General features: G+C 39.9%; 1 protein-coding gene across 1 annotated transcript; it reads right to left on the bottom strand.

The window, feature by feature from the left end:
* Nucleotides 1-4,929: 4,929 nt before the first annotated feature.
* LOC117513432 (CAP-Gly domain-containing linker protein 2) lies at nucleotides 4,930-15,124 on the bottom strand. Its single transcript, XM_034173617.1, has 6 exons — nucleotides 15,094-15,124; nucleotides 14,743-14,927; nucleotides 14,567-14,663; nucleotides 14,340-14,490; nucleotides 7,314-7,553; nucleotides 4,930-5,874 (listed from the first exon to the last, which is right to left on the bottom strand). The coding sequence occupies exons 1-6, from the start codon at nucleotides 15,122-15,124 to the stop codon at nucleotides 5,817-5,819; spliced, it is 762 nt and encodes a 253-aa protein (XP_034029508.1). The 3' UTR covers nucleotides 4,930-5,816.
* Between the last annotated feature and the right edge of the window lie 562 nt (nucleotides 15,125-15,686).

Below are 15,686 nucleotides of genomic sequence, written 5' to 3'. Positions count from 1 at the left end.
AAGCAAGATTTCTGGCTCTCACAGACCTGTAACTTCTTCTTTAAGAAGCTCTTCTGTCCTCCACCTGTTACCTGTATTAATGGCATCTGTTGGAACTCATTATCTGTATAAAAGACACCTGTCCACAGCCTCAAACAGTCAGACTCCAAACTCAATCATGGCCAAGACCAAAGAGCTGTCGAAGGACACCAGGAAGAAAATTGTAGACCTACTCCAGGCTGGGAAGAGTGAATCTACAACAGTCAAGCAGGCTGGTGTGAATAAATCAACTGTGGGAGCAATTGTAAGAAAATAGAAGACATACAAGACCATTGATAATCTCCCTCGATCTGGGGCTCCACGCAAGATGTCATCCTGTGGGGTCAAAATGATCATGAGACCGATGAACAAAAATCCTAGACCTACACGGAGGGACCTGATGAATGACCTGCAGAGAGCTGGGACCAAAGTAACAAAGTCTACGCACTACGCAGAGAGGGACTTAAATCCTGCAGTGCCAGACATGTCCCCCTGCTTAAGTCAGTACATGTCCAGGCCCATCTGAAGTTTGCCGGAGAGCATATGGATGATCCAGAAGAGGATTGGGAGAATATCATGTGGTCAGATAAAATCAAAATAGAACTTTTTAGTAAAAACTCAACTAGTCATGTCTGGAGGAAAATGAATGCTGAGTTGCATCCCAAGAACACCATATCTACTGTGAAGCATGTGGGTGGAAACATCATTCTTTGGGGCTGTTTTTCTGCAAAAGGGACAGGACGACTGATCCGTGTTAAGGGAAGAATGAACGTGGCCATGTATCGTGAGATTTTCAGCCAAAACCTCCTTCCTTCAGTGAAGATGCAACGTGGCTGGGTCTTCCAGCATGACAATGATCCCAAACACACCGCTTGCGCAACGAAGGAGTGGCTCCGTAAAAAGCATTTCAAGGTCCTGGAGTGGCCAAGCCAGTCTCCATACCCCAACCCCATAAAACATTTGTTGAGGGAGTTGAAAGTCCGTGTTGCCCAGCAACAGCCCCAAAACATTACTGCTCTAGAGGAGATCTGCATGGAGGAATGGGCCAAAATACCAGCTACAGTGTGTGCAAACCTGGTGAAGACTTACAGAAAATGTTTGACCTCTGTCACTGCCAACAAAGATTATGTTACAAAGTATTGAGTTGAACTTTTGTTATTGACCAAATACTTATTTTCCACCATAATTTACAAATAAATGCTTTGACTGTTTGAGGCTGTGGGCAGGTGTCTTTTATACAGATAACAAGTTCCAACAGGTGCCATTAATACAGGTAACAGGTGGAGGACAGAAGAGCTTCTTAAAGAAGTTACAGGTCTGTGAGAGCCAGAAATCTTGCTTGTTTGTGGTTGACCAAATACTTATTTTCCACCATAATTTACAAATAAATTCTTTAAAAATCCTACAATGTGATTTCCTGGATTTTTTTTTCTCATTTTGTCTCTCACGGTTGAAGTGTATCTATGATGAAAATTACAGACCTCTCTTATCTTTCTAAGTAGGAGAACTTGCACAATCAGGGGCTGACTAAATAGTTTTTTACACCACTGTATGATTCACAGTTCAAAGAAGCACTATGGAACTGTTGTATCAAAACTGAGACAGTACCTTTTTGAAGCAGGAAAAAATGAGGCATTATTTCTGTCTGCTTTTTGACTTGTCATGATGATATATATCCAGGTTCACCTACCTTCAGTAATCCTATGATGTTATAAAGATGCCACATACTGGCAAAGTGTCCTTCATGGATTCCCCAATCTTAAACTCAGAAGCAAAGGAAAGTTGCTTTTTGAGTCCCCAGCTACGTGTATGGAGTCTCAAGCATTGTTTTAGAAATTGACAAATTAATTTACAGCAGCAGGAGCAGTTGTTGTACAGTGTCACTGGCCCACCAAAATCTCAAAACTCGGTTTCAGTTTTTCCTTGCTCAAAATGAGACTGAGGTGATAGCCCACCAGATTACTTAAGGAAGACAAACAACTCAGAAATGATCATAGAGCATTTTATGTCAAAATTTAAAGTGCCCTTGTCAATAGATAAAGGGAAGAGTTGGGGAGGCGATGGTCTAGTGGTGAACCATTGGGCTTGAGACCAAAGGATCCTCGGTTCAAACCCAATCTGACCGTAAAATCACTAAGGGCCCTTGGGCAAGGTCCTTAATCCCCTAGTTGCTCCCGGTGTGTAGTGAGTACCTTGTATGGCAGCACCCTCGCATCGGGGGTCATTATTTGTGAAGTGCTTTGAGCGTCTGATGCAGATGGAAAAGCGCTATATAAATGCAGTCCATTTACCATTTAGAGTAACAGCAGTTAATTAAACTAAGTGCTACTTGGAGTTGTTTTCTCTGTATATCTAATCAGTAATGACTAGAATATTATTTGGTGGAGAAGTCGAAAGAAAAGACATCTAATCATAATATTGTGGTCTTGTGTTATTAATTGTATGACCAGTAGATGTCAGTATGACAAAGAGCTGCTGTGGTGACAACTAACGGAGCAGCCAGAACAAGAAGGCATTAGTATGATGAAGTGTCGAAGTGTTCACTGAATAGCTTTGCTTCAAAACTTAAATGAAATACAGTTTAGTCTCGTCATATCTAACGCCACTTTGTGACTTTTTTCCCATTGGCCACCTTTCATTTTTATATTACCATTGAAAGCATTGTGTCTTGGCTAGCTGTTCCTTTGACTCCACTGTGTGCGCTAGCAAGGTGATATGAATCACTGCTCTATTATACAGTTGGGCTCACTGAAGGAAAGCTTCAGACACTGTCTGAATCAGATATAAGTCGGTATTCATGTGTATTGACTGTTATCTCGCACATATGTCTGGAGAGATTCCATGTCCTACACTCTAAAATAAGAACTGCTGTCATAACGAGAAAAATTACTGAAGTTATTTTAGTTATTTCAACTTTGAACTGACTTAATGCCATAAGACTTCTCGAGTTAAGTTGAAATAACTTTAGTTAAGTTGAAATAACCTTTAAAAAATCTATGAAATTTTTACATCACTTTTTCTCGTTGAGACAGTGGTTCGTTTTTTAGAGTGCTGGATGTGATGGCTATGTAAAATCTGTGTCCTATATATTCAGAATTGTTCTATAGAGGGATGGCATTAAATTTGACCCTGTGCGATACACAAGAACATGTACTATTTCATAGAGAAATACTTACTGGGTGAACTGGCAAATAATTTGTTCCCGGTGTTCTCAGTTTTGGTGCTGCACTGATAAATTCCGCTACCCATATCAGCTGGCAGCAAAATCTGATAGAGACATTCTACCAATAGGTATGCTGATCAAACAAATGTGCATGCACACCTAAAATGATGTTCAAGCTGTGAAACAACAAAAATGCTGCTGAACAATGAGGAAGAATGTGAATTATTTTGGCCCGACCAGGCAAACATCATTAAAATATTTTTGCCTGAGTCTTTACTTTGGGCAAAGCCCAATTTTGAGGTCAAGCAAGACTGAGGCAGCATGAAATTTGACTGAGGTGGCTGTCTCACATATTTTGATATAGGAAAACCCCTGGCATAGTATCTCCACAAGTACAGCAGTGGAACACCACCTAGGGAATCCATTAAGGAGTTTGTAGTTTGCTTGGAGTTGAATGATACAAAAGTTACAAGCAATTGTCCAAATGTTTTGAAATGCAGCATTATAGAAGTGCAGTAAGGTTTCCTGTTGATGAGCAGTGTAGATATTTTAATCTGCTGGGTCTTTGTATCAGAATGTCATTCATAGTTTGGATGAAAAAACTATAGACTATTAATAGCTATAGATACATTTCTGTTGATGCATATTGTATCATATTTGGTTGATTTTGATCTTTGTCTGAACACAAGTTCTCATACTTTTACTTAAAGTATTTATATTTATCTTCACAGTATTTCTCCAGATCATCATGTTCTCAATCATCTGAAAGGTGAAACTTCAGTATATTTCAAAAGGCAGTATTTACAGTCAGTACTAATCTAACAAGGAAACTGGCACAGAATTTGAGACCAGTCAGATGATGTGACAACACCCATGTCCCTGTAAAGGCTTTGTCAGCCTCAAAGAACACTTTCAGGGAAATGTGATGCAACATAACTACATTTAAGCTATTGTGCAAATGAAATTTCCAGTAAGTACACTGCCCATAGTTACAGAAATATCGAGTAGAGACAATTTGAGTATGGTGGTTTAAGATTTTGAGACTATGCAACTTCTCATAAACATACAGATGGACAATCTCTAATGAACAAAGTGCTTTGTAATGTAATTATCTCCGCCAATGAAGTTGGGTGGAAGTTATGTTTTTGCCTGTTTTTTTTGTTTGTTTGTTTGTTTGTTTGTTTATTTGTGAACAGTCTGCAGCCCACAATTTTTCATATATTGCTATGATTTTTTATTTTTTTTTTACAGAGGATTCATATCCTGTATGAACGGATTCAGCTTTCAAGGTCATAGGTCAAAGGTTAAAGTCAGGAAAAATCTTGGAATTCCCCATACCTATCTTTAACATTAAATAAATTTTCAAAAATTCATAACTATCTTTAAGAAGACTTTCATATTTGAGATCCGTATGTAGGATGGTATCCTTTATCGACTGATAAAGTTTGATCCGGATCTGATCTGGATTACAGATTTTGTGGCCATTTAAAATTAACATTGAAAACCCCATTTAATGTATATTTTGCATTATTTCTGAATCAAATATGCCCAAATCACTCTCATATTTGATAGTGAGGTGCAGATTAGCACTCATTATCGCCTGACAAAAATAGATCCAGATCTGATCCGGATTGTGGATTTTGTGGACATTTGAAGTTAATATTGAAAAGCCCAACTGATGTACATTTTGTATTATATCTCAATCAAAAGTGCCTCAATCACTCATTTGTGACAATAAGGTGCAAAGTGGCACTCTCAATGAATAGGCTGAGTTTGGTCCACTTCTGATCCGTATTGCGGATTTAGCGGATATTTGATTTCAATATTGAAAAGCCCATTTGATATATATTTTATATTATATTTTAGCTTATGAGAAGCCACTTCTAATAGGACTCTATGAGCTACGTGCTCTACGAGCGCGGTGCTCTAGTTATAAGTGTAATACAACTATAATCTAGTGCCTATACCTAAATGTGTACTTTTTATCATTCCATTTTAACTGAAATTTAAACTATCCTGTAATTTTCAGAAACACGACTCCTTTGTATATACTTGTCTACTTACAATGGTATGAGTTTCTCAAAGGTTAAGGACAGCCAAAGGGATTTAAACTCCAAAAAAATGTTGCGACTCTGCAGTTTACATTGCAAGCTGGAACAAATCACACACACGTGCAAAAGAACATTGTTCTGAGCGTGTCCATGTATGGCGTCATCTGAACAGTTATGTCTGGACATGTTGGATTACGCATTCCTCAAAACTGAATCGAAAATAAAAGTACACAACTTCCACTTTAAGTGCTGGAGTGAGCCAAGGCTATTTAGAAACCTACACTGGTAATCCAACAATAACATGAGCTTTTTTAAACAGTGCTTATTAAACCAAAGCAGGGTTCCTCTTTAATTCAATATGTTGAGTTTTATTGGACATGTAATTCTGTACATGCTATGTGAATGAATGAGTAACAAGTTTAAACTTTATTCAACACGTACAGGTTTGTGAAGACACATTGCACACATAAGTTTACTTTGTGTTTATCTTTTTGGATCATACTGCGACTAATGAGTTGATGTGAGATGTGAATGTCTTGTTGATACAAAGCGGCAGCTCTACATGATATACAGCATCTCCTGCATCATTCCCAGGCCATCAGTAGTTTGTTGAATGGTACAAAGGCACCATAACCAGGTTTGCTGAATGGGACAGAAAAAGAAATGACAAAGAATTAATATCTTAGTCATAAAAGAAATTAAAAAAAATATCAATTAAGGATTTTCAATTTTAAGGATTTTAAGCTGGGCAGCATGGTGGGATAGTGGTTAGCACTGTTGCCTCACAGCAAGAAGGTCATGGGTTCGATTCCCACTTGTGGCCTTTCTGTGTGAAAATAAGAACAGAAAATACATGTCGGGATGTTCCTGAGCTAAATGTATTTTATTACAGAATTAATTAGGTCAGCTGAATGGAAATGATCATTTTCATGTACATTTTTAAAGTAATCACAATGTGTTCTAGCATATATATATATATATATATATATATATATATATATATATATATATATATATATATATATATATATATACATACACACACACACACGCACAGGTTATATACATACATATATGTACAATGTATAGATATATGTATATGATGTATAAGCATACACATATATGCTTCATAAATTGTGTGCCTATATTAAGTTTTTATTAATGTTTACATTTTGTCTTCATTTTAAACTTACTTCTTCTAGGACTGTTCAGTGTTAATTTTGACACAATATTTAGTCATAGTCTCGACTAAATTGTCACGTACTTTTTAGATAATTTGGTCATCTGAATTGTTTTAATTCTAGTCTAGTTTCTTCAACTAAATATCAAGATTTTAGTCAACTAAATATACAGGAGTGTTGCTCAACTCTTATATTTAGCTGAATTCATCTGGAATAAAACAAAAACAATTCAGATGACTAAAAGTGACATTTTAGTCAAGATTAGGACTAAATATGCAGTCAGGATGAACATTAAACTTTCTCATTTTGACTGTTTTTCCTTTAATTTCTATGTGTTTTGAATGTATTTGTGTTGTATTGATGTTATGAAGCACTTTGAAATGGGTATTTCAAAATCAAGTGCAAATAAAATGTATCATTGTTTTTGTTGATTGTCATTTATTGAGGTCAAATTCACAATTTCACAGTCTTAAATATTAAAATATGTTACTGTTCTCTCTTTTATGCTATTATAGGCCTTTTTTCACTGTTATACCGTATATGGATTTATGAGGAAAAGGCAAAATAGTATTAGGTCTTTTTCAACCAAATAAATTGGACATGGCCTTGCTGCAGATGAGATGTCACATTTTAACTCACCCTGCCATTGTGGCATTACATAACATTTACGTATTCATCTTAACCACAAAGTGCAGAGGATTAAAATATGTGTGGTGTTTGAATCCTGGGGCATTGCGTGGCATTTAAACACATCAAAGGTATAACGTGCTGAGTTTTATCACGGAGTCTATAATGACATGAAAACCTAATGTCATGACTTGTCACATTGTACATTCTAAGGCAGTTAAGGGGCTCTCTCTCCTCCTTGTACATGCACACTAAGTAAATGAGAAAAGTTACCATTCAAAGTAAGTATGTCCCATGTGGCTGCCATCATGCATTTCATGATCAGGTGTCCGCAGTTCCACCCCAAGCTGGAGCTCTGCCTCCCCCTGCAGGTGACCCAGGAAATGGAGCTTTCCTGTGCTGATCCGTCCAGAGGGCAGCATGATTCTGACCTTGTGACCCAGCTGGAGGTCCATGGGTGAGTGAGGGACAAAAGCCCTGTGTGGCCCTCTGGACGCTTTCCAAGATCTAACGCTGGATTAAGACAGGGATTTTAGAGGAACACAGTAAAGACAGCAATGTTCTCCCTGATAGGACATTGAATATGCAGTATGCTTGTAATGTATCCATAAACTGATATTTTGATATGGATTTGGCTTTCAAACTTAATTTTCCCCTACTGGACATATATTCCATTTGATCAAACAAAATATTAAGTCAGTTAAATTGTCTGTTTGATTTCCATGTATAGTAAATGTATTTTTAAACAACAATTACAAGATATTTCAGTTTTTACTCATTGTCAGATTAACTAACCCACCTTTGACTGTATTTAAGGGCCTACCTGAAGAACCGGAGTCTTCTTGTGTTTAAAAGCAGAGGGAATGAAAGGCATCAGAGGGCTGAAACTCTGCTCTGCACACTGGGATCCATCCATGTCTGGCAGTTCACGTTACCAGTTAATCAAATATTTTTCTGATCAATATATACTCCAGATCATTGCTCATATATTTATATATATATATATATATATATATATATATATATATATATATATATATATATATATATATATATATATATATATATATATATATATACACAGTAGTGTTCAGAATAATAGTAGTGCTATGTGACTTAAAAAGATTGGGAAAAAAGACATGGGAAACAAGGTACCAGTAGATTCAGTAGAGTCTCACAAATCCAAGAAGACCAAGCATTCATGATATGCACACTCTTAAGGCTATGAAATTGGGCTATTAGTAAAGACAAGTAGAAAAGGGGGTGTTCACAATAATAGTAGTGTAGCATTCAGTCAGTGAGTTCGTCAATTTTGTGGAACAAACAGGTGTGAATCAGGTGTCCCCTATGTAAGGATGAAGCCAGCACCTGTTGAACATGCTTTTCTCTTTGAAAGCCTGAGGAAAATAAGACATTCAAGACATTGTTCAGAAGAACAGCGTAGTTTGATTAAAAAGTTGATTGGAGAGGGGAAAACTTATACGCAGGTGAAAAAAATTATAGGCTGTTCATCTACAATGATCTCCAATGCTTTAAAATGGACAAAAAAAAACAGAGACGTGTAGAAGAAAACAGAAAACAACCATCAAAATGGATACAAGAATAACTAGAATGGCAAATGCTCACCCATTGATCAGCTCCAGGATGATCAAAGACAGTCTGGAGTTACCTGTAAGTGCTATGACAGAAGACGCCTGTGTGAAGCTAATTTATTTGCAAGAATCCCCCGCAAAGTCCCTCTGTTAAATAAAAGACATGTGCAGAAGAGGTTACAATTTGCCAAAGAACACATCAACTGGCCTAAAGAGAAATGGAGGAATATTTTGTGGACTGATGAGAGTAAAACTGTTCTTTTTGGATCCAAGGGCCGCAGACAGTTTGTGAGACGACCCCCAAACTCTGAATTCAAGCCACAGTTCACAGTGAAGACAGTGAAGCATGGTGGTGCAAGCATCATGATATGGGCATGTTTCTCCTACTATGGTGTTGGGCCTATATATCGCATACCAGGTATCATGGATCAGTTTGGATATGTCAAAATACTTGAGGAGGTCATGTTGCCTTATGCTGAAGAGGACATGCCCTTGAAATGGGTGCTTCAGCAAGACAATGACCTCAAGCACACTAGTAAACGGGCAAAATCTTGGTTCCAAACCAACAAAATTAATGCCTCGCAGATGTGAAGAAATCATGAAAAACTGTGGTTATACAACTAAATACTAGTTTAGTGATTCACAGGATTGCTAAAAAAGCAGTTTGAACATAATAGTTTTGAGTTTGTAGCATCAACAGCAAATGATACTATTATTGTGAACACCCCCTTTTCTACTTTTTTTACTAATAGCCCAATTTCATAGCCTTAAGAGTGTGCATATCATGAATGCTTGGTCTTGTTGGATTTGTGAGAATCTACTGAATCTACTGGTACCTTGTTTCCCATGTAACAATAAGAAATATACTCAAAACTTGGATTAATCTTTTTAGTCACATAGCACTACTATTATTCTGAACACTACTGTAGATCCCATATAAACCCTATGTGACGCAACATTCCACACCAAGCACGCCATCCGACCGGACAGCCACATGACATGCGATCACAAGATCCACACGGACCATCCCTCAAGTGGTGCAGTAACTGAGCACCAGAGTACACGTATACCAGTGAGGCCAGCTCATGGGCCCCATATCCTGGAGAGGGGAAAGCCGTATGCCCATTCATGTGAGCATGTCAGCCACTTTCGCCTCCGTGTGGTTGGCTGATGTGTTAATGATGTGAGCGCATTGGACACTTGACATCCGTGTGGATAAGAGCTGCTCCAGGCAGGTGGCCCACAGCAGCCGTGAACTTTGCTGGACTGAGCGCCGCTCACTGCACACACGAGGGAGGGATGTTTCTATTTAATTTTACTTCATACATGTAGTTTCATTAATGTATTTGCTTACTTCTATCGGCATGAACGAAAAGGAACAGATGGACGATACTTCCTGTATTCTCTGTTATTTTGCTATCAGGAATGAAATATTCAATGCTTCCCTGCTGCTGTGTGAAGTGCAGTCTCACATCTGTGTCGGTATGTTCGTGCAAGTGCACACGACCACGCACAAATTCATAGGCACGGGCTCTGCCCACATTCTCGGTGGTCGCGTGGCATCCGTACACAACTATCTGACCGGGTGTTCCTCTGAAGTGTGTCACGATGTCTGCCATTTTCCCCCATTTGGTGTGAATTGGCCTCATTCATGCTCTTTCTTGCTAAGTGTAAAGGGGCCTTTGCTTCTCCAAGCAAAAGCTAACATTTTATATTTTATCTGAAAGATTTTGCTTAAAAAATTCCTTTTTGTCTATTAGTTGTTTTTTTTTTCCTGTTGCCTTTTTTTCCAAACAATATTTATTACTTTTGTCTGTTACCATTCCCGATACTATTTTGACTGTTACATTTTCCTGTTACATTCTTTGTTTTTTGTTGTTGTTGTTATTTATTGATTTGTTTATTTGACAGTTACTTTTTTCTTTTCAAAATCTGTTACTTTTTCATGCAAAACATGTTATTTTTCTTGCAACTTCTGCTACTTAATCCTTTAAAAAATCTGTTAATTCAGATGACTGAAGAAGCTACTTGGATGAGTTTTGAAAACTTAGCATGACGTCTGCATGTTTTTGTTGAAATGTGTACAGGGGCCTGTACTACGAAGCGGGGTTACTGGCTTAACAGGGTAACTTCGGGAGTAAGTTGACGACGTGTGGAGTAACTTCCCGGTTAACCCATACTATGAAAGGTGGATAGGTTTTGATCGAGGTATGCTGCCATGGCAATTTATGCTGTGTGCCAAACCTGCTCCGAGCAGGTTATGTTCTAGGTTAGCTTGAGGTTTTCGCTTAACCACTCCCTTTATAAGTACCGCCCATCCACCTTCAATCACTCCGAAGACAATGCCGGCCTACCTGGATGATCCGTTTGATATTGGGGCACAAATTGTGAGGGGCTCTCTTCGCAGGGCGAGGGCTTTTAAAGACCGGCAGAATCTACTGACATACCCAGACGATATTCTCCATGAAAGATATAGATTCTCAGCCGAGGGAATTCGTTATCTTTGTCAGCTGATCGGGCCAGACGTCTGTAACATCACCCATCATAGCAATGCCCTGATGATCGAGCAGATAATGTGCCTTGCGCTTAGATATTTTGCCAGTGGACAATTTATGTATTCCATCGGTGATGCTGAACATCTGAGCAAGAATACTGTATGTCGTATGATTCGCAAGGTAGTACTTGCTCTATCTAAACTGTTGGATGCATTTGTTGATTTCCCTGGCCATTTATCCGCAATGCAAAACAAAGAAGGGTTTTATGCAATCGCGGGTAATTACTAGTATCAAAATAGGTCTAATGCATGTCCATTAATTAGGCGAAGTGGGGCTTATCAATAACAATTTCTCCTAGGTTTCCCAAGAGTAATAGGAGCCATTGATTGCACACAAATCCCAATCAGTGCACCCCTGGGAGAGCACAAAGGCGATTATGTCAATCGCAAATCTTTTCACAGTATCATGTGCAGGTATAGCCGTTCTATTCGGACTATTTCATATACCCATTATTGTGTAGTCCACTCTAAGCTCACCTTCTTTTTACTTATTTCAGCCACATAAGGGTTGCTTTGGTTTGGGTGATTTTTCTAAATATTCTAATATACAATTACTATAATTACATATTTCACATTCTTTTTCTCCCCACATGGGACTGTCCTGTTGGATAACCTTCATGCTAAAGTGATATACGAGGTCTGTTAGAAAAGTATCCAACCTTATTATTTTTTTTAAAAACCATATGGATTTGAATCACGTGTGATTGCGTCAGACAAGCTTGAACCCTCGTGCGCATGCGTGAGTTTTTCATGCCTGTCGGTTGCGTCATTCGCCTGTGAGCAGGCTTTGAGTGAGGTGTGGTCTACCCTCTTCTCGTCTATTTTTTATTGCGAATAAATGTCTGAACGATTTGGAGCTTTGCTGCATCAATTTTTTTCCAGAAACTGTGAGAGACCTCCAGGTGGACACTGTTCAAAAAATTAATATGGCTTTCAGGGACGGTTTTATGGGGATTAAACAGATTACGGGGTGTTACTGCCGCTTTAAGGACGGCCCACAACTGCTGAGAGCGCGGTGCGCTCCCAGCCCCCATCGACAGGCTGACACCCCGCTGGAAAAACCAGATCATTTCCAACGTGAAAGCTTTGTTGATCCGAGACCTCGTCTGACTTTCACAAAAAGGCAGAAGATGTGGACATCAGCACTTTTGCGCCGAGGGGCTGCACCACGACGCGCGGTGGAGCAGCTTCTCTTTCTACGACAAAAACTCCTGTAACAGTGAAATGTGCCATTCATTTTTAAACTGGACGCTGTCTTGATCCGGTATGTCATCTGACTAGCACAGAAATTGTGAAAAGACATGGACATCAGTACTTTTTCCGGAACATTCCACCGTTACAGGAGTTTTTTTCATGGAAAGAAAAGTGGAGGGACGCGCCACAGAGACGTTCATTACGCGGGACAAAACCACCTCGGTGTTGGTCTCTCAGGACAGCTTTCAGGTGGATTTCAGACGGATTCCGGTTGCTTTCCAGTCATGTGAATATCCGATTCTGATTGTGCATGAGCTGGACATGCCAGAACATGTCCCGTGAGGCTTCATCACGGCGTTGCTTTGCGCCGAGCGGCTGCACCGCGACGCGCGGAACTCCTCCGCACGTCTGTCTTAATGTGCCGGAAAAAGTGCTGATGTCCACGTCTTTTCACAATTCCTGTGCTACTCAGATGACATACCGGATCAAGACAGCGTCCAGTTTAAAAATGAATGGCACATTTCACTGTTACAGGAGTTTTTGTCATGGAAAGAGAAGCTGCTCCACCGCGCGTCGCGGTGCAGCCGCTCGGCGCAAAGCAACGCCATGATGAAGCCTCACGGAACATGTTCTGGCATGTCCAGCTCATGCACAATCACAATCAGATATTCACACGACTGGAAAGCAACCGGAATCCGTCTGAAATCTACCTGAAAGCTGTCCTGAGAGACCAACACCGAGGTGGTTTTGTCCCACGTAATGAACGGAGCCGTGGCGCATCCCTCCGCTTTTCTTTCCATGAAAAAAACTCCTGTAACAGTGGAATGTGCCGGAAAAAGTGCTGATGTCCACATCTTCTGCCTTTTTCTGAAAGTCAGACGAGGTCTCGGATCAACAAAGCTTTCACATTGGAAATGATCTGGTTGTTCCAGCGGGGTGTCAGCCTGTCGATGGGGGCTGGGAGCGCGCGCTCTCAGCAGTAACACCCCGTAATCTGTTTAATCCCCATAAAACCGTCCCTGAAAGCCATATTAATTTTTCGAACAGTGTCCACCTGGAGGTCTCTCACAGTTTCTGGAAAAAAATTGATGCAGCAAAGCTCCAAATCGTTCAGACATTTATTCGCAATACAAAAATAGACGAGAGGGGTGGACCAGTGCTCACACAAAGCCTGCTGCAGGCGAATGACGCAACCGACAGGCATGAAAAAACTCACGCATGGGCACGAGGGTTCAAGCTTGTCTGACGCAATCACACGTGATTCAAATCCATATCGTTTTTAAAAAAAATAATAAGGTCGGATACTTTTCTAACAGACCTCGTATATGTAACTATGTTAACAGAATGACCATTAATGGCTTTAAATCCTTAGATAGGTAGCCTATTTAGGAAACATTAAATTAACCTAACATCTATTAGTAGGCCTATGCCCACCTCTGAATCGTGTTGCATCTGGGCGTAATTAATGAAAGAAGGTCATTATTTTACACATATCAGACATTCCACAGGTTAATCATCTGTAACAGATTTGGAGAACAATTGAATTGTACTTACGCATTTACCAGATCAGCAATATGTTGCCAACAAGCCTGTCTTGCTTTATTGGCAGATGATGTGTTCAATTTCCCCCTTAACGTTAATTTAAATTCCTCATAGCTCCGCATAATAATCGTGCATTCTTCTTCGGTAAAGTAAGGTGACCGCGCCATCATTGAAAAATGGTGACGTGCGCTGCAACCTGCCCCTTTTATGTGAACGTGCACAAACTCCAATTAGGTTAACACAGGTACAACAAATCAACATCTTAATCAGCGTCGTAGTACCGATTAACACCACTTGAGAACACCAGGTTTTGTCAACCCCAGTTTAAGAAGTTAACCCTGGGTTACATCTGAGTAAGTTAACCCCGCTTCGTAGTACAGGCCCCAGATGTGTTTAGTGTAAACAAAAAGGCTGTACCTGTTGGCTGAAGAAGATGAAGATGAAGCAGGCCTGGAGCTCTGCCCAGATAATAAAGATGCCCGGCTTCCTGACAAACTGCTCCAATAAGGGTCACCTCGTGATGACGCCTCACATTCTCTGTGATGGTAAGAACATCTTGACAGACTGCCTGATAATTAAAGTGGAAACAACTCAAATTTATCCAATTTATATGAATTCAAAATACAAAACACTGTTTTACTTACCTGAACATGCCACAAATACTTCTCCATTGTCCACTCCTGGTTCTCCGAGCTCCTCATAACTGCCCACTTTGACTGACACTCCAGCTTCTGAGAGCAGCTGATTGAAGGTAGACATGCTACAATTAAAAAAGTCATGGGCACAAAGTTTGACCCGTACGTGCACGTGAAGAACACACCTGGCTGTACAGCTCTTCCTGTTTTCTTTGTAGCTCTGTAAACCTCCTCTCCCATGATGCTCTTTCACAGGCTATCCGGGTCTTTAGGGACAGTATCTCCTTCTCGGTTTTGGTCAATCTTTTGAGAAGGTCCACAGTTTGGTCAGGGCTGCCTGGTATGGCTGCAACCACTTTACTTTCAGAAACTGAACAAAATCAAAGAAATACAATCAGAAAGGTACAATGGTTCATGTGTTGTGGTCATGCTCTAACATCTTTATCAATACTGGATAAAGATTCGCAGTTATTAAGGGTGTAAAGATACATGTATTTGTATTGAACCGTTTTGATACAGGATGTTCGGTTCGGTACAGGGCTGTTCACAGGCGAGTTCGCGTTGCATGTGTTTACATTCAGTGTTGCCAACTTGGTGACTTTCTTGCCAAATCTGGTGACTTTCCAAACCCTCTTGATGACTTATTTTCTCAAAAGCGACTAGCGACAAATCTAGCGACTTTTCCTGGCATTACCGGAGACTTTTCTGATGTTTGATGACTGAAAGTGAACATCTCTGTTGTCAGATTTTATTTTGAGTAAATGCTTCAGCGGAGCATTAGCATGGCAAAAACCTTTCAGCTTCTGGGAGGCTACGCCCCCTCCAGACCCTCCAGCTTTTTAAGCATTTTTCTTTATTTGCCTCTCACATGCCTGGAAAAGCTCCTCGCCATCTAACCACGTCCTTTAGGTCCTTCAGACTTTTTTCAGTAAAATGGTTCTTGGGAGCATGAGCATGAATAAAACCTTTCAGCTTCTGGGGGGGGGGGGGCTCCACCCCCCGGACCCCCGCCTTTTTAAGCATTTTCCTTATTTTGCCTTTCATCTTCTGGAGGGGCTCTGCCCCTCATACTCCCCACCTTTTTAAGCATTTTTCTTTTTTTTGCTTTTCAGCTGACCCCCCAATTACA

Source organism: Thalassophryne amazonica, chromosome 7, assembly GCF_902500255.1.
Source record: "Thalassophryne amazonica chromosome 7, fThaAma1.1, whole genome shotgun sequence".
Taxonomy (NCBI): domain Eukaryota; kingdom Metazoa; phylum Chordata; class Actinopteri; order Batrachoidiformes; family Batrachoididae; genus Thalassophryne; species Thalassophryne amazonica.
This window is presented reverse-complemented; position numbering and strand designations above follow the sequence as displayed.